General features: G+C 31.9%; 1 protein-coding gene and 1 pseudogene across 1 annotated transcript; both read left to right on the forward strand.

The window, feature by feature from the left end:
• The first annotated feature begins 6,926 nt into the window (after positions 1-6,926).
• Positions 6,927-12,076, forward strand: LOC128158643 (MAM domain-containing glycosylphosphatidylinositol anchor protein 1-like; annotated as a pseudogene).
• A 3,538-nt stretch (positions 12,077-15,614) lies between these two features.
• Positions 15,615-24,228, forward strand: LOC128158645 (MAM and LDL-receptor class A domain-containing protein 1-like). Its single transcript, XM_052821577.1, has 6 exons — positions 15,615-16,034; positions 20,565-20,619; positions 20,836-20,921; positions 21,202-21,328; positions 22,701-22,879; positions 23,829-24,228. Exons 1-6 carry the CDS (start codon positions 15,738-15,740, stop codon positions 23,913-23,915), a joined length of 831 nt encoding a protein of 276 aa, XP_052677537.1. The 5' UTR covers positions 15,615-15,737; the 3' UTR covers positions 23,916-24,228.
• The last annotated feature ends 776 nt before the right edge of the window (positions 24,229-25,004 follow it).

Genomic DNA, 25,004 nt, shown 5'->3' on the forward strand with positions numbered 1-25,004 from the left:
AATATGAGTTAAATATAGACGTTTGTAGGGAAAATGTATAAAAAATCTTCTTAAAAATCATTATATCAAGGTCACAGTAATCTTTTGTCACTTTAAACAATTATTTATATTCCTTTGTACAATTTTATTAAGGCCTAATATAGTAAGGGTGCATAAAAGAAGCATTTTTTAGACATCATATCCTAGGATATAGGATGCATCATTATGAATTATTTGATGCATCTTAGATCCTTGGATATGATGTTAAAACAAGAAGGCTTCTTTTAATGCATATAAATGTATTGTCACATCTAGGAATATATGAGAATATTTGTGAGTTTCGAAACCTTTGAGATGAATTTCATATTTAAAATTTTTATTTTAGAATTCTACACCATCCCTCAAGACAGGTCCTTTCTCTGCTGTTAATGGATCATACTACAAATACATTGAAACATCAAGAGGAGAAGGTTATCCTACTTTCATATCTGGTCAAACGGCGATTCTCGAAAGTTTCATCAAATTTTCAGGTGCATCGTCATTATTTTACGTTTTTGGATTTAATTCAATAAGATTATTTTTTTTTTTATCAAAAAAGACTTTTTAAATAATGAGTAAAGAAGGAAGATAAGTGCTAAGACTCATTAAACTGCAATTTTCCCCCATTTGATATTTGACTTTTTTTGCCTGTATATTCCACCAAATTTCATCAAATGTTGTTTTTAAATATTCAAAGTGATTATTTCAAATATCAATTATATTACTGAATATGGAAACAAAGATTATCATTGGGATGTATAAAATGCACAAATTTGTAAAAAAAAAACAAACAACAACAACAACAACAAAACACCCCCCCCCCCCCCCCAAAAAAAAAAAAACAAAACAAAAAAACAACTCACACTTACTCGAACAAAAAATGGCATCAATAAAAGGAGTACACAAGATATCATCTAAAAAAAATTTCTCTGATTTAATTTCTTTGACATTTTAGATTGTCATATGTAGAAACATCATATGTAATTCAGGTATTCCACACCTCAATTTGTATCAAAATTTTCCCGAGAAGAATATCACTGAAATCAGTAGACAAAACATACTTCAAAAATACCAAAACAATGATAATATTTATAATGTTCATTGTACATGTATATGGCCCTCAGTAATGGCGCAGTTGATTTCACCTATTTTGCACGTAAAATGCAATTTCATCCCGATTGACATTGTTGTCAGTATTTTTAATGTAGCAAAATAGATATATTAATAACTACAATATGATTAAGAATTAAAAAAAAAAAAAACTTTTTGGAAATCAAGAACTTTATAAAATTAAAGAAGTTTGTCTAGATTTGCATTCGGTAATATTTTGGTATGATAATACATGGAGGTCAATAATGTCGATTTTCATTCAAATGCTTTCAAAAGTACTTTTTTTTTCAACAATTTACTTAAATAAATTCAGATTTGTTCCTAATGTTTGAATTAGTTTATACTGAACGTCAATATCAAACTTTCTAGATTTAACTTTTAAATATTAAACAGGACCTACGAATAGTGTTTCAAACCTAATAAATGTTAAAACATGTTAATCAAATGAAAATGATATTGACATTTTTTAAAATCACTTGATTTTGCCACTTTTCTTTAAAATACTTCAACAGAAAAACCTTTTTTATTGATTTTGATTGAATGTTGTGTAATAATGAAATAGCCAATCTTTCTGTACTGAATAGATAACAATAATCTAACTTATTTTAGATATAATGATCGTGTGCGCAATGAACTAAAAACGCGACGGGTGAGAACCCTAAACCACACATGTTTTCGATTCCATGCATGAAATTCATTTCTAAACGTCTTCTTGTGTTTGTTGAAAATTAAATAATTCCTATACTTGGTCGTATTCCAGATATAACCTACTGCCTCACGATGTACTACCACATGTACGGAGGCTACATAAACACTCTCACCATCAGAACTCAGAAAGGGAACAACACCGCCATAGACCGCTGGAAATTGTCTGGTAACCAAGGTGATGTCTGGCATCATTTGTCAGGGGTCAACCTTCCTTTGGACTCCCAAACAAAATTAAAGAGATAGTTTCAAACTTGTTTACTTTTCGATAAATATTCCTTATATTGAGTGAATCGCTGTTTAAGATCTTTGTTTTTCATCATTTTTTTTTAGATCATCATCGAAGCAACAAAGGGGGCTTACTATGAGGGGGACATTGCAATTGATTCCATCGAGTTGTTGCCGTTGGCATGTCCTTAGAAAGTAACAGAGTGACCAAACTTATCTTATATGCGCTTTTGATTTATTTTACTCATTTTTATTATTTGATTTGTAAAATAAACATTTTAAATTTCGAATAACCAATTGTTCTTTTGCGCATTTGGAGTGAGTTGGCTTAGTAAAGATTTATCAGATATTTCATTGGTTTTTTGACTTGTTTAGTATTTCGTAAACTTTTTATCAAAAATTAAACGTCCAGTTGGATCATATGTTTCATTGCAATTTAATAATCAATTCATTTACATGTAAGTCATTATTTTGATTTCAAGTTTTGTTTACTTCTTTGTATTTTTTGCAGTCAAATAAATATTACATGTACCTTCATATCATAACCGTTGGATCTAATTTGCATAGTTAAAGTACCTTATAACAAAAACGTTATTTGAGATAAAATAACGCAACGATGTTACGTTATCGTCACCAGTTGTATATGTTGTAACTTGAATTCAGTAATTTCGATTTGTAGCTTTTTTTCTATCATTTTGAACCTCGAAATAAATAAAATATAAATGACCATCTGTCTATCTGCTCTGCTACACGTTACACTCCTCATATGAACAAGCATTCTGAGAGTATTGCATAAGCAATACAAGTCTTCTAGCCGCATCCCATATTCTTTATGTGCTAAATGGGTTTGGAAATAATCGGTTTAAGATTTTTTAAAACGACAAAACCAATTATCACTTACAAAAAAGGTCGTAAAATTTACTTTGGTTCTTTTGGGTTCATTTGGGTAAATAGACAATATAATGATATGTTCAAAAAATTAATGCAGCTTTAATGCAAATTGTTGTCCTTTATGAAAATGGTGTGAATTATTCGGAAATAAACAGTTGCTTTTGAGAGATTGTAAGACGTCTTTAAAGCCTGAAAGCATCAACTTTCGTTGTCGAGAAACATATATCCCTCCAGAACTTTGTAAGCATTTGGTCGCATTCCGCGCATTACATCGTATGCTAAAACCATATATCTCCACGGCATATCACAGAAATCAGCCCATGTAGTGTACAAATTAACTTCTCGAATTTTTAAGGAGAGGGAGAAATAATAAAATCATTAACAGAGGGTAATGTTTAAATAAATAAAAAAGATATGTACAGCAAAATAAAACAAAACAAAGGAGATTACTTTTTCAGTGAGGGGGTAGTGGGTTTTTTTCTTTTTGTTTCAATTTAAATTGTCTTATTGCCCCATTTTAAAGAGCTTAAAATTTAAGGTAAAAATAGGACTATCAGCTATATTTGATAACTATTTTGACGTCAATAGCGCCTGCTCGGTGCACATTTCTTCAAGATCAGAATTTTTTACATATGATTTAAAACTTCGCTAGACCGAATTACGATTGTTTTTCTAACGCCTTTGCCCATTAAGAAAGTTCAAGGAGAAAATGAAATGAAGCTGTATGCCATTTTGACCTAAATAACACCTTTTTGAGAAGGCCAGCAAATTTCATTTTTATATGTAGAATGGTAGGTTAAACTTGAAGCTAAAACCACCCTGAAATGTACATGGGTTAAATACCGTAAAGGATGAACCAGAACGATGCTATAACAGTACTTTTACAGTACGGTACTTTTTAACAATGTAGTACTATATGGGCGGCGAAAATGGTACAATATGGGCGGCGGAAATATAACTTTATGGGCGGCGAAAATGGTACTATATGGGTGGTAGAGAGGGTAAAAAAAGACGTTAATGCAAAACGAACGACTCATTTTTAAAATCATGCTTGAATTTGAAACAGACCCGCTTAAAAAAAAACAACCTTTTTTGCAAAATCAACAGAAACCGATGTACATTGCTTACAACTTGTCGGTGGAAATCACCTCCAATTTACCCAATAAGTGTATTTATGTGTGAATGTCTTGCTGATATTAAGTGATGGGCATTTTCGGGCTTCGATATAAGGTTACAAAGTAATTACATATACTAGCGTAATAAAAAAGTAACAGCAAATTAATAAATAACGTTATAAGTGTAGTAGTGAAGAAGTGTTAGTACTAAAATAAAAAAACACTCTGTAAAATCGTTAATTTTTAACACACATGTTACAAAAAAAAATGATAATTCTCTAGAGAAGAAATAATAATTAAAAATATACGGGAATTGTGTTACGCAGTGATGTCAAAAATGACGTCATAATAAAACGCTGATATGGATCTGTTCAACAAAGAATTGAACTTTGAAGGGTTGAAAGCTGTATTATGAGTATCGTTCACCAATCACTACCGTGAAATGATGCAAAAAAGTACCTAATTCAGAAAAAAATCTTTTAAAAACCCAGATATAGCGTCTAGTAAAAAGATTTAAGAAAACAGGATCTACAGATGAAGGAAGAAAGATAAACACAGTGAGACCAAAAACTGGACAGACACCGAAAGGTAAAAAAGTGAATGAAGATACTCAACGAAGGTCAGTTCAGAAAGTAACTAACGGCTTACCGCATACTAGTAAGAAAGCAAAACAAGTGTATACAGAACGCTTCGTTTTGATTTGAAACAGACACTTCATGCTGTGTCAATCATGCATGCAGCATTTGAAACAATCAGACATCACAAGCAAACAAGAGCTGGATACAAGACCATCCAAACATTGTGAAAAAAAAGTTTGTTTTCCGGAGAAGCCCACTGATGTTTGAGTGCTTTTGTAAATAAGAGAAATTACTGCATTTGGGGAACAGAAACACCAAGCTTTTACCTGGAGAAGCCAATGCATGGAAAGAAAATAACTGTTTGGGCTGCTCTTAGCGCGTTGACTAGTTAGAGTAAACCGCTTTTTCTCTTTCAAAACAAATAATAGTTGAGCTTCTCATTCTCAAGATTAGAGCCCCTTACACTATTTCTATGGGGTTATCTGAGATATGGTAAGGGCGAACCTGCTCCTTGAACACTTTGCGATTTAATAGGTTAACAACCAAGTGAAAAATGAAAAGCATAATCCTTGTCATTTGTGCTGCAGTAATTTAGATTTTAATAATTACAAGTAATGGAAAGGTAGTAGCATATTATGTTAAAGTATCACATAATTTAGAAGTATAATCAAAACAAATACTAAATTTAGGCACATGAGAAAGTTCCAATTGCGACATATGTAAACAGGTAGCCATGCTATGACCTTAAATTGCTAGTATTAAATAATGGTCTCTATGATATTTAAGTGTACCTAGGTACTGTGCATTGAATGGTGTTAATGATAATTAATAGAATGAAGTCTGTGACTCTTGTAGCAATGCGTAGTATTCCTAAATGATGTTATGAAACCAGGTGAATAATACGGGCTTAATAATATCCAAATTGAGAGTTTAAAAACAAGTGTCATATTTGGCGATTCTGTATCTGCAACGACAGCTCTGGTACTCTATATTGACTCATGTATTGTGTATTCTATATATTAACCTTTGTAACCTTTTATGCCATGAATGAATGAACGTATCATGAGTAAGTGATGCCTCATACTAGATGGGGGACTCCGAGACCCAGGACTCCTGCATCCAGACTCTTTGATTGGCAGTTTTGACGGTTCTGTTACTTTATTTAGGAATAAATATTAATCTTAATTTTGAACACTAAATGTTCACTAATGATCGTCGTAAATGGGCCGAACAAGTCAAAACTGTCCATCATCTGTAAAATGTTATATATACCTATGTAAAATGATGTTGGGCAGATAGATTCCGCTTATAGAGAGATTCCGCTTATAGAGATTCTGAGACACTTGATTTGGGCTGCTTTTAGTTGATGTAATTCTAACTATACGATCACGATTGTTAATAAACTATTGGTCAAAGAAGTACTGGACTTCGAGTTGTGTATCATCGCCAGAAGATAACAAAGTCTGAAGGCTTACATGAACATGTTTGAAGATTTGGGGATGCTTTTACTTTTTCTCGTTTTTAAGAAATACCAACAGTAAAACCGAAAACTGGTGATGTATTTACTCAAGCTATATCTATTTAATTTGTAGTGAACTTTTTACATAATAAGTCGTGGATTGGAGAAAACCGATTTTGACGGTCTATGAACACATATGAGCTTCTTTTATAAAGAAGATACCTAATGTATGGCAGCTTGTTTTTATGAACAAAGAAATTTCATCCCCAACGAGTATGAGCTCTTGCTAATATAGCTCTTTAAGCCTACATACCGAAGTGAAGAAGTGTTAGCGATGAAATAGTGTGACCTTTTAAATGCGTGGGTATTTTCAATTATAAATTCAATATACTTATGAAGATTAATGCAACAAAATATAGTTTCGTAGAAAAAACATAAAGCCGTTCTTTTAGGAAAAAATCTGACTTTATGAAACCAAATACAGAACTATGCATTCCCTGTCGTCTCAATTGTAATGTATATTTCATTACATGATACTTATCTTTCTACTGTATAAAGCTACATGCAAACGAACACCCAATATAATCGCAAACGAAATAAAAAGGTCAAATCATCTGATCAAAATTGGTATTATAATACGAAGATAGCATGATTGGAACCCCACTGGTACTGGATTAGATGATCAGATGGAATTATGTCCTTTTTTGGTCCCCCAGAAGACCCTTGATATACACGACACACGGAATAAAGTAGACCTATCGTTTTAGGTAAACAATCTATGGCTATCTAATTTCCGATTGATGTTTGCAAATGTAGAGAAAAAGGTTCCTAGGATTAGTATCAAACATTTTCAATATCAATCTGCAGTCTAAATATTCCGACCAGTTATCATTATATCTGAGCGTTTGTACTGAATAGGAACTAAAAATTCATCTAGTTGTACAAAATGTAAGAGATAATTAACAATAAATTTAAGTTTAAATCGGACGGAAAATCAGACAAAAACTTGGAGTGGCCTAAATGTAAAGTAACTAGTTAACAAAGTACAACCTGGTCCAACTCACAAGAAAGAGAATTCAGGACAACGGAGGTTAAATGTTCTGTACAGTTTTGGTTTATCTGACCCTCTGGGTCAGTTCAACACGTTGCTCTGGAAGTTGTGTTCTATTTGAACTCGCACAGGAAGTGTCGCCGACTGAGTCCATACAGGTGATATCTAACTACTCGGCCGCTTCAAGGACGGAGCTGTTCGGCATCTGTGCCCCAAGGTGTATGAAGGACATTCGGTGCAATGCTTTCGACATTTGCAATGGCGAATGCCGAACCATAAGAGGATGGCTTCCGGTATATACAGACAGTGGATCTGGGAATGTGTGCGAACGCCATCAAATCGTAAGACCTAGGTTTGGGGCACTCTTGTTCAATTCCGGCATCGTGTTCACTCTGAAAAGTATCGCACTTAATTAATCATATTAATATTAATCTGTATATTTTTTCTTTGACAAATATTTTAAGAAAGTTAAATTGTGTATAAACTAGTTGAAAATCTAAAAGTTTGTTAACACGATTCTAAGAAATGAATTCAACCACAGTAGACAAATATTAGTTAATTAGCGGTGATAATACAAGTTGTAAATGCAAATATCAATTATATGGATATATTTGTTGACATACCTTTTTGCCATTATAAGTAAAGATTTAATGTATGATGTTAATATACATATATTTTCATTTAATTTCCGATGTAATATTATGTTTATCAATTGGAGCAACAAATTACTAGATGCAATACAGAATGGTAAACATTCCTTGGTGCAATATATGATTTATTAATTTATTGCCCGGTTTTTCTATAATTCCATTTTCTTTTTTAGAATAAATGAGTGTAATTTATTACTTTTTTCTATTACAACATAAAAAAATTAGAAAGATATATACATACTCTTGTTAACTTGTCTATGGATTCTTTTGAGTTTCTAGCACATAAACACCTAAATACATGTTTAGTTACATATTTGTTTTACCATGTTCATAATGTTATATAAAACACCATATTTTAATAGCGGTTCCGCTTGTATAAGTTGATGTAATTTGAACTTAAATTTTTGTCTTTTAGGACTGTGATGCTGGTTATTATTATGACAGACAAACAGAGAGATGCGTTCGTCATTGTAAGTAATGTCTTTCTAGCGGCTCATAGCTATGACATTGCGTTCTTTTTATTACATGCATTTTAAACCTCACACATATATTTAAACTAATTAATGAATATGTTTAAACTTTTTGTCAAATGGTATATGCTGAAAACTAAAGATTGCGAATAATCGAATTACAATATACATTTACAGTAAAACTCGTTTAGTACGAACACGGATATTGCGAATTCACGGATATAACGAAGTCATCTTGGATCCCCAGCTATTTCTTAGGTCCCAGTGACTTCGTAATAACCGAGTTTTGCTGTACCATTATTACAAAATACAAAGTGTTAAGCAATGTGACACACCAAGTTTTGAAAAGAACGAACGACAGTGCTTTCATCTATTAAAATCATTGTCAGTACATACTGTACACAAATAGATAATTTAGCAATGATATATAAAATAGTGGTAGTTTTTTATGTATCAGACAAACAGAGAGATGCGTTCGTCATTGTAAGTGATGTCTTTCTAGCAGATCAAAGCTATGATATTTTTTTCGGTTTTATTACATGTATTTTGAAACTTATTCATATATTTGAACTGAATAATGAATATGTTCAAACTTTTTGTCAAATGGTATATGCCGAAAGCTAAGGATTGCAAACATTCGATTTACAATATACCATTATTACAAAATAGTTAGTGTTTAGCATTGGGACACACCAAGTTTTGAAAAGAACGAACGACAGTGCTGTTATTTATTAAACCTATTGTCAGTACATACTGTACACAAATATATATTTTAGCAATGATACATAAAATAGTGGTAGTTATTGTATGTATCATTAACATGTTATTGTAGATTACTGTGATTTTGAATTGGTGACTGAAACATCGTGCTTTCTCTCGGAATCACATGCAGACAATGCTGATTGGACACGGCACACGGTTGTACATTTTTTTTTTCAAAAATTATTATTAAAAAATTTTGTTTATTCAGAATGTTAACAAAACCACTAGATATCACGATTTGATCCGTTTACTTTTTCAGTTGTTCTATTTATAGCAATGTTGCTCATAGCTAGTCTTTGTTTTGAGAAATGATAATTTTTTAAAAATTATTAACCTTTTAATTCATTATAGATAATTATATAGTGCTTACAGACTTTACAAATTGAATGCTTGATGAATTATATTGGTGATTCTTAGGGAACAACTCCGTATTCTAATACTGGCCCGTCGTCAGCAAAGTTTGGGAGTTATTACAAGTATCTCCAGTCAGCATATTACGCGGGATAAACAGGCATTCTCGAAAGCATCGAACACTTTGAAGGTGAATTGACTGAAATAATTTATCAAGAATACGGAAAACAACTAACATTGTATTTATGAAACTTCAATTCTCGTATCAAAAAAATAAAACGAATTTGATACTTATGGAAACAAAATTTAATTCCTGGTTTTTTTCGTTTCTCTTTTTTTTTCAAACAGATAAAACATACTGCCTTTCGCTTTACTATCATATGTATGGCAGCTATATGAACAGTTTGTTAATTTCAACGCAAAATGGCACTGATACCCTTAATAACCACTGGACCATGACGGGTAACCAAGGAAACGCGTGGTACAGACTGTCGGGTCTAAACCTTCAATTAGATCATAATACAAAGGTTATCTGTCAACATCTATTTACTTCTCCTTTCTATATACATCTACAAGCACCAACTGAGAACATTACTACATTAATACTATTGTTTGTATATAAGTATAACCCCCTCCCCCCTCTAAAAAAAAATAAATAGAATTAAAAATAGAAACAAACAAACAATCATATCAAAAAGAAAAATCAAACGAAAAAAAAAAAAAAAAATACAAAAAAAAAATACCCCCCCCCCCAAAAAAAAAACCAATAAAAAAAACAAGCAAAGCAAAAAAAAAAAGAAGAAGATAAAAAACCACTTTTTTTTCATAAATGAAATCTATGACTTAAAATGACCAAGATTCATATGAACCGTGTAACCGTTAATCTAGGAACTAGAGCTAGTAACTGCACTAAATAGTTACATTTACATTTTCCAGTGTCTTTTCCTGTGATAACAATACGTATCAATTTTATACTATATAACTTATAATTTCAAATACGCCAAATTGAGGCGTCAGCGGGGTTAGCTTATTTTGCATTTAAATATTTAATCCTACGACGGTTTAAAATTATATAAATATAAGTTATAAGGAATCATTCTTTGAATATTATGAGGTGATAATTTCGGTAGGGGCGTGAGCAGATCTATCATAAAGCCCTGGATTTGATCACACCCCGACCAAAATTATCATCTCATAATACTTAAAGAATGATTCCTTATTCCTTAAGTAAAATATTTTTATTCAGACAGGTAGACATAGTGATGTCAGCCCAAAATCTACAGATGTAGATGTTTTTATACTTATACGTAAACAACATATAAAAGGATGGTACACTAAAGTTGGAAATATATGGTTTGCTACTTCCGATTTGAATGCAACACCAATAAAGGGCCCAGAAATACCGAAACCCCAAACTTAAGAGATAATCTGAGATAAGATAGTACTTAATACTTTTCTTTTACAGGTTTTAATCACAGGAGAACAAGGGGCTTACTACGCTGGAGATATTGGCATAGATTTCGTAGAGCTTTGGCCGTTTGCGTGCCCTTACAGTGCCTGACATCTTTACAAGTTTTTGTTGCGTTTTGGTCAATATCTCTATTTGTCTTGAAAATCCACAGAGATGTGTCTTTACTCTTTTAATGATACAGATGTTCTACTGCATTATAATGCGTAATGAATTGTTAACCCACCTTAGCCAGATAAAGGCATAAGACAGCATGGCTTTTTTATTAGTGTTTATATACATAAAAAGAGTAGTTGTTATTACTTATATTCTTACATGGTAAATCTCCGAAATATCCATATTATTTTCGTACTCATATAATTTCGACAAGTATGGTAAATAATTAAGGATAATTTTAATGTTTTTGAGATAAATAATGTCAACGTTTGAAATTAGGACATACAATCATATAAAACTGACATAATCTCGGGTACAAATAAGGCATTGATTAACATATAATGGAAGAGATAAATTTAAAGAAATGCTTCTTTTCTTTAACTTTTGTTTTTGCATTAGATATGAATTCGGGGAGAATATCTGCCAGTGCTAGAGAAGAGTTAAACCTTAATCAAGGATTTGTGTACTTTTTTAAGACGAAAAATGCTTTTTTGCTGATTTAATACTCTCTATGTTGTGAAAAAAATAATAATCTAGTTCTCATTTATATCCGTAAAAGAGTTAAATATTTACGATTTTTTGTGTACATTTAGACAACAAAAATCCTTTTTGGTGATTTAATACGCTGTATTTTATGTAATAATAATCTCTTTTTTATTTGTATCCGTGTTCAAATTTTGTAGAATCTGAGTACTCTGTTTACTAGTTTTAAAGTTAAAGAAGTACATGCATAAATAATATTTGTTTACATTTTTATAACAACACATCTTTAAAAAATTAGATCAGGTTTTACTTAACCACATATCTTTCCGTGATTTCCTGCTGGATTAGAACTCTGGAGAGGAATTCCATTGAATGATAAACATCTAAAATTATCTGAATGCAGGTATATGAATACATTGTGGTCAAATACTACATATTAAGTACAGGCACATGTATCTAATATATCAAACGATAATTCAATTCCCCGCCATTACTTTCTGACATATGCTTTTAATAATTTTTGTTGTAATTATTCTATCTCACAAATTATAACTGCGCAAAAAATGCATAACCACATTTAGTATGACCAAGTAATTGTCGTAAAGACCTCAATCGTTAAGATAGAATCCTGTTACTACTACATTTAAGAATGTGATAACTTGCAAGCATTAAAGTGTGACAAATATGTGTTCCCTTCTGTTGCACCATTTCAATCAAGATAAAATGTAATTAAATCTTAATTGTTTCGTGTCGATTGTTCCTGTTACCTTGTGCGATCTCTTTCTTTTGAATGAATATTTGAATTGCATTACTAAGTTAAAGCATTTTTAAAACAATAAAAGTTGGACAAATAAGTTTTAGGCTTTAGCCTCTTTCACAGTTACGATTGAAATTATTCACACAGTATATTTATATATATATACATGTATTGCCCGTTGAAATACACATTAAGTTTTATATAGAACAATTGTATTTCATTAATTTTATCAAGTCTAATTTGTGCATAAAAGTTGAAAGGGTTTTTCTCCGTCTAAACAATCCACCCGTTTGAAAAAAGATTAAAACTTTTGCTCGGTCTTATAAAAACACAAACATTAAGTAAGGCACGTTTTGTCTTCAATCATTTAAACTTTATTAACGTTGAAAATGTTATTTACTCCAAAACAACAACCATGACAATTGCGTCGTTAGATTTTCAAAGAAAATATGGAAGATTATTTCTCACATTTCTGGTTTATCCCGCTTCACAGTTTCACTGTGTGTAAATCCATCTAAACTAAACAACTGTGTACGTACTACCTACATTTACATGTAATAGCAGTCATAGCTGAACGATGGAACATATTTAAATGGAAGTTTAAATTTTATTCCACACAATTAATGTTTAATATATTGCCTAAACTTAATGTAGATGTCCAGTTCAGATATTATCTCAATTATTGATATTTGATATAAAACAGAAAATACGTGAAAAGCAAGCGCTTTAAATCGAATATGATCGCAAATATTGATTTTGTATCTTAGTTCTTCGGCTGTTTGTGCAGTAAAACAACGTTTCATTGATGAACAGAACAATCAATTTTTTTTCTGCATTTAGTTATTTTGTCAAAAATTTGAATCTCGATCATTTGTTATAGTGTTGGAATGATGTGTCAATATTTGGTATCATTGATTAAAATCATACGCAACTAGACATCTGATTAATGGATTGGTGGTATGTGTTTTATTCACGATGAATGTCTCGCAAATGAGAGCGTCATAAACCTGGGTACTGTAGCATTTGAATCTTTATAAAAAAAAAGTAATCGTAAAAAATGACATTTATTTTAAATTCTAGAAAAGATATCTTTGCGTGTGTTGTCATTAAAAAAGTGCAGAACAATTTCAACAAGCATACTTCATTTTTTTTAAACGGAGAAAGAGGGACACATGTCTTTTATACATGAAGAACATACGTATGTGCATGAATAGTTATTATCTTTTCATAATATCTAAACCACTTTATAACATTATTTTCATACAAATATCAAGAAAAAATTTGCATTTAAAAAAAAGATCCACACTTTTTGGATTACAAAAGTAAAAATACCATCTGTATAATGAATGAATCATTACTTTTATATTAATGATGGTGCATATAGATATTTTTAAAAATAATATGACGGTAGTTCTCATCAATAACCACCATCTAACTTTACCCTTTAGAACCGCACACTTAAACAGTTTATAAAAAATATTAAATTATCAATGATTAAACAGAAAATGCTTAATTGATCTAATAGTCATTATAAAACTGATTCTAGAAATTCACCAAGGAAAATATTTTAACATCTTCCTTATTCATATTATAAAAAATTCCGGTTGATAAAAAGTTCAAAACCTTATTTGTTAAATATAACGGAACTTAATAAAATGGAAAATGTATTTTGTTTGTTTACAATCAATAATTTTACTTAAAAAGTCTTCAGACATTGATATGATTACCTACGGTATCATACAGAAAATAAATGCTGAGGAATCATTCAAATTTCTGGAGACAAATTTTCGAGAATTCGGGTATTTGTTTATTTGTACGTATTGATTTTCGGTTTTCAATTTTAGTTAGAAAGCAAACTCTTTCAAAATTGTTTTCGTCCAGGATGTTAATTCGTGGGGTAGGGCTACCCACGAATACCACAAAAATTGATCCACCACGAAAAGGCACGAATTCTAATGATTCCACAGTATATAAAGATAAATACAAATATTTATAAAAGTAAATTGTTAAACAAACAATCATGAGACAAAGCTTGTTTCTAACAATATTAATGGTGCCTTATTACCAGATTGTAAAGCCTTGTTGGTCTGTTTATTCAAGCTCCATCTGAGTCAAACCGCAGTCACATATATTTCATCAGTGTGTTTGACAAACAAATCTGATATGGTATTCTTTTTTTTTTAAGTTGATCCATTTCCAAGAGTGTTGCAAGATATTGTAATATATAATTCATTCTGTCTGCTTTTGTGTAGATCCTGTGGGGGACATTTTTAAGATTAAACATATTCTGTACAAAATGATATCTCCCTAAAGACGTAACTAACCTATACAGTATTAATGTAAAATGAACATTTTTATAGCGTGTCCTCGACCGAATAACTGCTTAATCATCTGTGTGGTTTAACCGTTCAATGTAGGTCAATCAACACTTCATGTTATATACAGCCCACACTTTCTCAACAATTCATACACTGAGGCAGAATGAAATTTCAAAGAGCGTTGCCGACGATGGTCGATTTCGTTGAGTTAATCCATGGCTGTATTCAGTTTGACCTCTCACGTGAGGTGTCTTTCTGTGACAATGCTCAAGTGATATGCACATACCCAGTAACCTTAAGTTCTATCCAGCAACCACCACACTAACTTACCTCTAAGAACCGCGCACTTAAACACTTTTTGAAAAAACAAACATCAAATAATCAATATTAAAACAAAAGTTTAATTGATCTGATTTTACTTTTTAAAATGCTTCAAGGAATTTATCAAGGACTAAGATCGATTTTACATCTGCGTTCGTCATATAAAAGTTTTGTTTAATAAAAATTTCATAGCTTTTTTTTGTTTAATATAACATACAAAACAAAAACTATTTTATTATCTACAATCAATACGAATAGTTAAAAAAGAGTCTAAGATACAAATGTGATTACACGCGGTACAGTGTATCATTAAGAAATAAATTTAGAAAGGCAAATACTTGTGCTATTTTAAGTGATTTAATTACAAGCAATTATGATAGAAAGTTTGTTCCTATTGATATTAAGTGTTGTCTTATATGCCGGATTGTAAAGCCTTAAGATTGTTGGTATCATCATGCAACGTACGTAAAACTGGGCCAAGCCACAGTCACATATATATCATCAGTGTGTTTGACGAATAAATCTGGCGTAATAGAATTTTATTTTTTAAGTTGATACGTATCCAAAAGTGGTGCAAGATATTGTAATATATAATTCATTCTGTCTGCTTTTCTGTAGATCCTGTGGGGGCATTTTAAAGATCAAACATGTATACAAAATAATATCTCCCTAAAGACGCACCTAACCTATGTAGTATTAATGTAAAATGAAACTTTTTAATAGCGTATCCTCAACCGTAGAATCGCTTAATCATCTGTGTGGTTTAACCGTACACTGTAGGTCAATCAACACTATTTGTTATATGCAGCCCACAACACATCTCAACAACTCATATACTGGAGCAGAATGAAATTTCTAAGAGCTTTGCCGATGATGGTCGGTTTTGTTGAGTTAATCCATGGCTGTATTCAGTTTGACCTCTCACGTGAGGTGTCTTTCTTTGCCACTGCTCAAGTGATTGGAACATACCCAGGAACCTCTAGAGAAGAATTATTTGGCGTGTGTGTTTCAAGATGTACCAAAGACATACGATGTAACGCTATTGACATCTGTTCTGAAAATTTGAAGTGTAGATTAATCAGAGGCTGGACACCCCTAACGCCAGGAAACGTATCTGAAGGAGTGTGTCTACGATTCCAAATGGTAAAACAATTAGCCTCTTTCAATTTAAAATTATCTTTGATAAATAATATAAATATGCACTTTTGCTAAAAAATCTGTTTTGTTTGATAAGATATGACATTGTATGAATACATTACCTTTTTTATTTTAATGTAATTAACAAAATCTTGAAAAAAAGTTTTTAAATGGACGATTTTGCCTCTTTTAGTCGATTTGATAGTCTTTTAATAAAAGCATTTTAAGATTCAATTATCATTTTATTTTTATGCACTTAATTTGCTCTCTGGCCTTTAAAAAATTCTTTGTTCTTCATTAAAAAAAATTTAAGTCGGGTTAACTCTCTTTTGAAAGATATTTAAAAAGGTACGAATTTACGAATTTACGAATTTACGAATGAATCTCGAATTTCATCAGTATTAAAGAAACAATAACGCAAAAACAATTAAAAATACGAGTGGCGTTAGGAAAGTTCGTGGAAGTAGTAATTTACGGAAACATTGCTGTGTACTTTGAAAAAAGGCGTACTGGTATGTTTTATTAAATGATTATCAATTGAAAATAAATGTTCAAAAATCAGATGATGTTAATATTTTTTTCTTTCAAATTTTACAGCGATTTTCATTTAACATGAATTAAATTTACGGAGCACAATGTCATATTTCAATGAAGTCAGGTAACGTCAAAAAACTGGAAGGCAAACCTATCACTCTTTTCGGAAGTAAACACCTTTCAGTTCCACACACTTTTCACATCTCTGTAATCCACTTATAAAATGCATCTTATTATAAACTTGTCACGTTTGTTTAACAAGTATTTTCGGGCGTGTCGTAGATCATTTAGGTCCAAAAATCTCTTTTCAAGCAGTTCTAATTTTAGAGAAAAAATTAAGCGAAATCCATAGGTGCAAAATCCGGGCGGAATGGGGCTTTTTTCGTCATAATAAATATCAGTCTTTCTATCTTTAAACCTTTGATGCCATTTGTAAACCAATTTTCTAGACTTATGTGGGTCATGTCAAGCAGCATCTAAGAACCCTTTGGTCTTCATCGTTGATTTTTTTGCTCGTAGACAAAATTTAATGACCGCCCATTGCTCCAAGATGAACTTTGACCTGAACGTTTTTGACAAAATGTTCAAGCGTTGGCCATCCATATTCGGCAATAAAACAGTCGGAAATTATTCAATTTAATTAAAATTTCTACAAATTGCAGCTTTTATGTTATTGTAATGTCATGCAAAATATATATGGAGGGTAATCGTGTTCAAAAATCCAGACATGTAAACTTGTAAATCCGAATATGCAATCGTGTTGATGTGTGAGCCTGAGCATGAATATGTGTAATTCTGATCGTGTAACCTATAAAACTCGGGCATAAACACGTGTAAGATTTGACTCAGTTCCTTCGCATGATGCACATTTTGCAACTTTATTGTTTACATTAGTTAATTAAACCGTCAACTTTGCACACTTTCAATCCGTAGTTTCTGCATTTGTAACTTCAGGCTCGGCAATAGCATATCTGACATGATACAAATTGATAAATGTAAAGTCTACAAGTTTGTCGAATTTTGACATGACCTTATATGGAAACAGTGACGTCACTGATAGAAAAAGGCTAGCTGCAGGTTAAGGCATGCCGTAATCGCCGGAATAGGGACGGAATAAATAAAAAAAATATATTAGGTAAGCCTATAATCATATTATCCCTGGATAACAACATTTCATAGAGTTTTATTTTTCGGAAAATTAAATTATGAGATTGGTATACATTTTATCAAGAGAACGTATAAAAGATGCGAGTAAAGAATTCGATCGGCTTCAGATTTCCTCTTAGAACTGAAAAAAATTACATTTAAAGACTTTGTTTGAATACACGTGTATAAAGATATATACGCATTTTTATTCATAGGCGTCTGAACCGGGAAAGGGGAGGGGGGCTACGGGGGGGGGGGGGGGACTTAGTCCCCCCCCCCCCCACTTTTTTGCCAAGTTAGACCTAACCATTAGGAACATAGCAACAGGGAGGATTCAACCCCCCCCCCTACTTTTTCCTCGCAACAAACAAAATTGTTCCTTAAATACCTTAAAGAGAATGAAATATTAATAGTTATATTGAAAATTAGAGTCATAGTATGTATACTAGCACCCCCCCCCTCCCACCACCACCACCACGGATTAGGAATTTCATGATTTGGGGGGGGGATTGGGCAGGTAAGATTGGAGTTATTGGTATACCCTCCCCCACGGATTAGAATTTTCATGATTATGGGAATTCTTGTCAATATTTTTCATGATTAGTTTAGCCCCCCCTTTCAATTTGCTTCCGACGCCACTGTTATTAGAGTACATGCAACAAATTGTTAAAGTATATACCTCGGCTGAATTAAGAAAATATCTCCAAATGCATCCTTATCGCTACCACCAAGTTGTGACAAGACCCCCCCCCCCCCTCCACGCGAAAAATTACACGGGGTCCGTCAGCTGAGTTGCAAAGTTATTGATTAGAAAAACAAACTATGTAAAGACATTGGTTTTGAGATTGTGATTACCCGGTAATATGAAACATAAGAAGCGACACCCTCTTTAAAAAAAAGGAGTAAAAATTCCAAAGATAAGGTTAACTGTCGTGAAATTAAAATGTGTATAAATTATTTTAAGAAATGTTTCTTTGCATTGTCGGCAATATATAGGGAAAAAAGCCTATCATGCAGGTAAAAATTGACATTTTTTAAAAATTATTTTAAGCAATTTTTACGGGATTGAGTATGACGTCCTGAATGTCGGTTCAATACAGACTCACTTTGTGAAGTTGGCTGATGGAAATTTTCTGGAGAGCTAGTATAATACAGCTTTACAGCCACTTGTGAACTAGCAGCAGGTCTGTAGCTCCCTGTCTAAAAATACAGATGGACGATCTTTGAGCTACAGTGCCTCCCATAGTAAAACTTCAATTTACGGCGCACAAAAAATATGCGCTAGTTTTTTTTTATTATTATTGAAGATTGTGTTATTATTTATCTTTCACTTACACAACAACAAAAAGTATAAATACATGTAAAGTAACAAAATTTTCCGCGAAAAATTACCAAATCCTTGCAGATCGTTTATTCTAACTAATTCAGAAAAATAACAAGAGTAAAAATGGGGTACTCTATATGCAATGTTTTTGCCCAAAAATGACTAAGTTCAACAGCTGATATTTTTATAAATGATCAGAAATCAAAATCCTAGCAATTGGCATACTTCAGATATATATGTATAAATGATCTGCAAAAGAACAACTTCCTATCTTAAAAACTGTTCGAGGAGTTATCGGTACAATAAGGGTACCTTTTTGACAGCCACTCGCCCGTCTGCAATTTTTACTATTTCAATAACGGAAACCCGGTTAAAAATTCACTCTCATAATTCTTAGAATTCAGAATCAATGGAGTTACATGGGACCTCACGGCGGTCTTCGAACCCCATGCCGCTCAAAATATATTTACCCCCTTAGGAAATTTCTTGATCCGTCTCATTTCTAGAAAAGAGTACGCATTTACTTATATTCCAGTTTAAATTACATGTCAATTTTTTTATAGAGATATAAGATATTAGGCATTTCCTTTTATAATACCATCAGAATTATATTACGGAAATTAGCGCATTCGTCACATCGGCAACGATTTTTTTTCTACATGAACCTCGTCCTGTTTGGTCCAGTTTCAATCATACCTCAATTTTTTTTCTAAAAATAATACCGGTGTTTTCGATAGAAAATTTGTCGTTCATTAAAAGCTTATTGCAACAGTTTAGCTGAATATTATGTTTATTTTTCGTTCATTCCGGTCCGGCGGTTACGGCATGTCTTTTCCCGCAGCAAGGCATTTGCCATATAAGGTCATGTCAAAATTCGACAAACTTGTAGACTTTACATTTGTCAATTTGCATCATGTCAGATATGCTATTGCCGAGCCTGAAGTTACAAACACAGGAACTACGGATTGAAAGTGTGCAAAGTTTAAGGTTTAATTAACTAATGTAAACAATAAAGTTGCAAAATGTGCATCATGCGAAGGAATGAGTCAAATCTTACACGTGTTTATGCCCGAGTTTTATAGGTTACACGATCAGAATTGCACATATTCATGCTCAGGCTCACACATCAACACGATTGCATATTCGGATTTACAAGTTTACATGTCTGGATTTTTGAACACGATTACCCTCCATAAATATAGTGCATATTTACTCACTAAAACGCTACAATTACATTTCAAAAGAAAAAAATGAATATAAGATATCAAATAATTACAAAAAACTGAATTGCTCCATAAAACATATCTTTTAATGCTATTTAAGCTGTATATTATTATGGTGCTTTTAAAAAAACAAACCTTTACATTTTTATTAGAAAATACGTCAAGTTTAAAATTGGTAGGTTTCACTGATATCACAGGCCGCTCACAATTGAAACCGTCTGCAAACTTTTCGAACAACCCTCGTATAATGTTTTAAAAGATTTTTTTGATGAATTGTTGAGTTAATGTTATACAATGTACATTTTCCAGATGTGCCAAGATGGATATTTTTATGACAGACAAAACGAATCTTGTCTTCAGCACTGTAAGTCTTAAACATTATCCAAATGTCATTTCTTCACAAACTAAGAAATAGTTTCCTTAATAAATCTTCATACTTAGAGGATAGAAGTGTACTAACCGTAAATGATACAACGCCGCTCAATGATATAAATACCATTGAGCGTTGCAATAGACTAGAGGTTCAATTTTACTTTAATCTTTGTTTTATATTTCCTATCTTGACTTATCTTTATTTCAGATTATTGCGACTTTGAGAGTAATCCAGAATCGGCTTGTTTTTTCTCCGAGAGTCCATCGGACGAATTTGATTGGACCATTCTTTCGGTGGGTAGTTAACAAAATTATTAATTATAGCAAAGCATTCCTATTTCAAAAGCCTGCTTATAAAGGAGTAGGTTGGAGGTAAAGTGAAAAATTTGGAATCAAATAACAATGATTATTACCTTTATTGGGGCTACAATATCTGAATGCAGCAATTAAGGTTTTTGTTTTATGTGTTAATCTTTACAACATTATGATTGATTAATAACAATCAGATATTTGTGATTGATACAAAGGACCAATTTTCAAGTCCTTTCTAATAAAAATGGGTTATTTAACACAGGGTTCGACAGGATCCGTAGGCACGGGTCCTACCTCAGCATACCATGGATTGCGTTACAAATACATTGAAACATCCGCAATTGCGTCCGGACAAAGAGCAATACTGGAGAGCTCAAAGACATTTCAAGGTACACTGCACTACCATTGCTTTCAAATAATACTTATAAATCATTTATACACATAAAAAATATATCAGTCAGCGTATTATTCAGTTTGTAAATATATTGAGGAGTCCGATTTCTGTCAATAAAGGTAAATTTACTAAGATGAAATTAAAAAATAGTTTTGTAGGTTTTATTTTAAATTCTTTTAAAGCATCATCTGATTTTTTTTCCGAATTAAAGTATAATATTGTTTAAAGTATTCCAAATTGTATCTCTAGATTTTAGTTAGAGGGTCTGAGGTTGAAATATTAAGCAAAAAAGGAGAATAGTTATTTTGATTGCCATTTCTGGGACATTTTTTTCCAAATGATAGCTTTACGTTTCTTCAAAAGTACTTTATTTTATCCACAAGTCTAAAAAATATAAGCAACAGTTGTTTTATTTATTGGTAGATTTACTTTCGATTAAATGATAATAAAAGGTCTTATTAACAATACTAAGCATGGTTTAATGGTAAGAAAATAATATCAGGCATGTTGCATCAAAGGGCGGGGCGGGGGACAGGAACCATGGGGCCTTCTGCCTCCCCTGTTTTCGCAGCAGACATCTATCGGATATTTACATACAAATTAATGAAGTACATGTATCATGCCCCCCCCCCCCCATCAAACACACCCTTTTTGGGAGTATGTAACAAGTTATAAAGTTATAAAGAATTTACTACTCGCCCCTACACTTTTCCCACCCTACGAATTAAGAATAGTTCATGATTTTGAGAATGTCTTCCTTTTTATGTTTGGCAATTTTTTTTAGGTACCACACTTACTTTAAAACCGATGCTACGTGCCTGAATATCATGCATCTATTCACAACAAATTTTGAACTGTCTAGTGTGTAATTATAACCAGAACAGATTTTCAGTTTTTCATACCGATGAAAAATATTTTTTTTTTAAATAATTAAGAGTATATATATAATTGTTCTTGAACAACGAAATCAGTTACATGTATCTGAATCTACTTTACCGATACATAAAACAAAATTTGGATGTGTAAATGCAGCATCCTACTTTCAAGAATGAAGTGGCATTACTGCCTCGATTGAAAGGTTTGATATTTTATCTTTCAAGAGGAATGATGCGTAGATTACTTTTTTTATTGCATTGATATAATTAAATTTGATTGTATTATTTAGTCATAAATGTAAATACTTTCATATACAGTTATGTCTATTATATGTCTTGAAAGGAAAAAACCGGTAATAAATATATAATGAATATACCAATCAATCAACTTTGTATAAAAGAGAAACTATTTTAATCTTGTCTGGTGATTTTTTTGTATCTTATTCAAAATCGCAATAAATGTGCAGTGACTTTAAACTTTCATTTAACAAGCTAAAACCTACTGCCTAACGATGTACTACCACATGTATGGGGACACCATAAACACTCTCACCATCAGAACTCAAAAAGGAAACAACGCCGCCATTGACCGCTGGAAATTGTCTGGTGACCAAGGCAACGTCTGGCACCATCTTTCTGGGGTCAACCTTCCTTTGGACTCCCAAACAAAAGTAAGAAATTAAAGGCAAAGAGTTTTTACAACAACCAAAGTTTTACAACTGCGAAAAAAAAACTACCAGTGTGACAGATGTTGCTCTTCAAAACACTATACTGGATAAATAAAGGGAATTATGCTATCCGGCCATCTTGTATATATGTGGACCAAAAATGGATACATTTTTTGACTGACTTGTTTATATCCAAAACTGATCAAAAAGTCTTTCGAAAGATAAAAAAATATATATTTATAATTTTTTTTATCTTTTGACAGAAATTTTGGTCCTGCAATCTTTGGCATAAATTAAACGAGTCAGATAAAAACAATTAATAATCTTGGTCCATAAAAATGTACAGTTGTTTTATCCGACAAAGGGAAATGTTTCGAAAAATGCAACTTTGTCATATAATAAACCACTGTTTACAATGTTTATAACCAGTTTTTGTTTTTATATGTAACTCATCTGTTAGATTATATTTTTATCTTTAAATTAAAAGAATTTCAAAGGAAAAGGTAACTTTTCTCATAAGAAAATAAGAATTAAAGAAATTCCAATAGAAATTTAACTTCCGATAGATTGTGAACAAAGCATATACAGTGTTTTTAAATTTTGATAGGAAGTGGATTTCTTGCTCTAAGACTGGGTGTCTGAATTAATTCCAGGAGGAATATTTTTTAATCTTTAGGAAATGAAATTCCTGTAGGATTTTTAGAAATCCTTTTTTTTCAAAAGTTTTATATTAATTTTCAAATGTAATTGCTTTCCCTGTAATGCGAGACACACGGAATACAAAAGTGGCAATAGACTGGTCTATCATTTGATACATGTTTATACATCTTTTACGAAACTGTATCTTAAGTGGATGCGACAAATTCCACATTTCCACCAATTATCATCCTGCACAGTGTTACTAGATAGTATCACTGAACTTACAATAAATGTGTTTTCCTCCGTATTTTAGATTATCATCGAGGCTACTAAAGGATCCAGTTTCACGGGCGATACTGCGATCGATTACGTTGAACTTTGGCAATTTGCATGCCCGTAGAAGATGACTTCATGAATAAACAGTGTACTGTTAATCAAAGTTAACAACTTGACGATAAACCGCAGAAGACGTAAACATGACACTTTTTATATTGTTTAAAAGGAGTTTGGATCCTAAGGGGGGAAACACCCTGGATAAAGTTGTACTATTGATCAACATGCCAGTGTTTTAAAGCTATTTTATGTACTCTTCATCATTTCGATTTACATATTTTTTGGTTATTTCTTTACTTGTGTTGCTCTTTAAATATTTATTTATTATCAAATGATACATCATGCTCATTTCAATGTGTATAACTTGTTAATTCATTCCCGCTGACGTTCAAATAAAAAGACGGATTGCAATTCTGAGGCTTATTACATTTATACGACAAGATAATTGAAAATATTAAGTCATTTAAGAATAAAAAAAGAAGTTTTCAGAAAAAAAACTCGTACTCTACCATTTAAATGATGAAAAAAAAAACGAACGACAATGAGAAACGGGCATTTAAGGACTTTAAGGAATAATATTTTTAACAGTCTAGACGGACTCCCAAAACGGAGTCAACGGAAGAGAACTTCTGCAAGCATTTTGGACTCCGTTTTGGGAGTCTTCACATGCGCACTGGTACAAAATATGGCGATTTTTCGATGAAAACATAGGGTCAACAAGAAATCGTCCTGCAAAGTGCTGCATGTGTTGGCAGACTTCTAACATGTTTTAAAAGACCCAGGATATAATTTACTATCGATCGTATTTGCACGAAATAGTGCGTAAACGAAAAAAAGCCTTGATTATTAACAAAAACTGGTTGCTCTAGCGATGATTAAAAACGTCTTTTTAGTATATAAGAATAGGATTGGTTGTTAAGAATCCCAGAAAATAAAAACTCTAGATACAATAAATCTTTACATAGAACTGATAATTAACATCAAAACAATTATAATCGCTTGCAGCATTTGCGATGTTAGGAAACCATGTTAAATACATAATTATTCAAGATAATTGAATTAGCATTTAGCATTAAAATGAGACTATACTTTTAACAAAAAATGATAAATAGACATATACAAGCATTCAATTAATTTCAAAATAGTTATAGTTGTG

This window comes from Crassostrea angulata, chromosome 8 (assembly GCF_025612915.1).
Source record: "Crassostrea angulata isolate pt1a10 chromosome 8, ASM2561291v2, whole genome shotgun sequence".
Classification (NCBI taxonomy): domain Eukaryota; kingdom Metazoa; phylum Mollusca; class Bivalvia; order Ostreida; family Ostreidae; genus Magallana; species Magallana angulata.

Bases quoted from the DNA above. Each gene is read 5' to 3' on its own strand.
- LOC128158645 (XM_052821577.1), top strand. From the start codon at position 15,738: ATGAAATTTCTAAGAGCTTTGCCGATGATGGTCGGTTTTGTTGAGTTA. The intron at 16,035-20,564 runs GTAAAACAATTA...TACATTTTCCAG, and splicing joins TGTGTCTACGATTCCAAATG to ATGTGCCAAGATGGATATTT. The intron at 22,880-23,828 runs GTAAGAAATTAA...TCCGTATTTTAG, and splicing joins CTTTGGACTCCCAAACAAAA to ATTATCATCGAGGCTACTAA.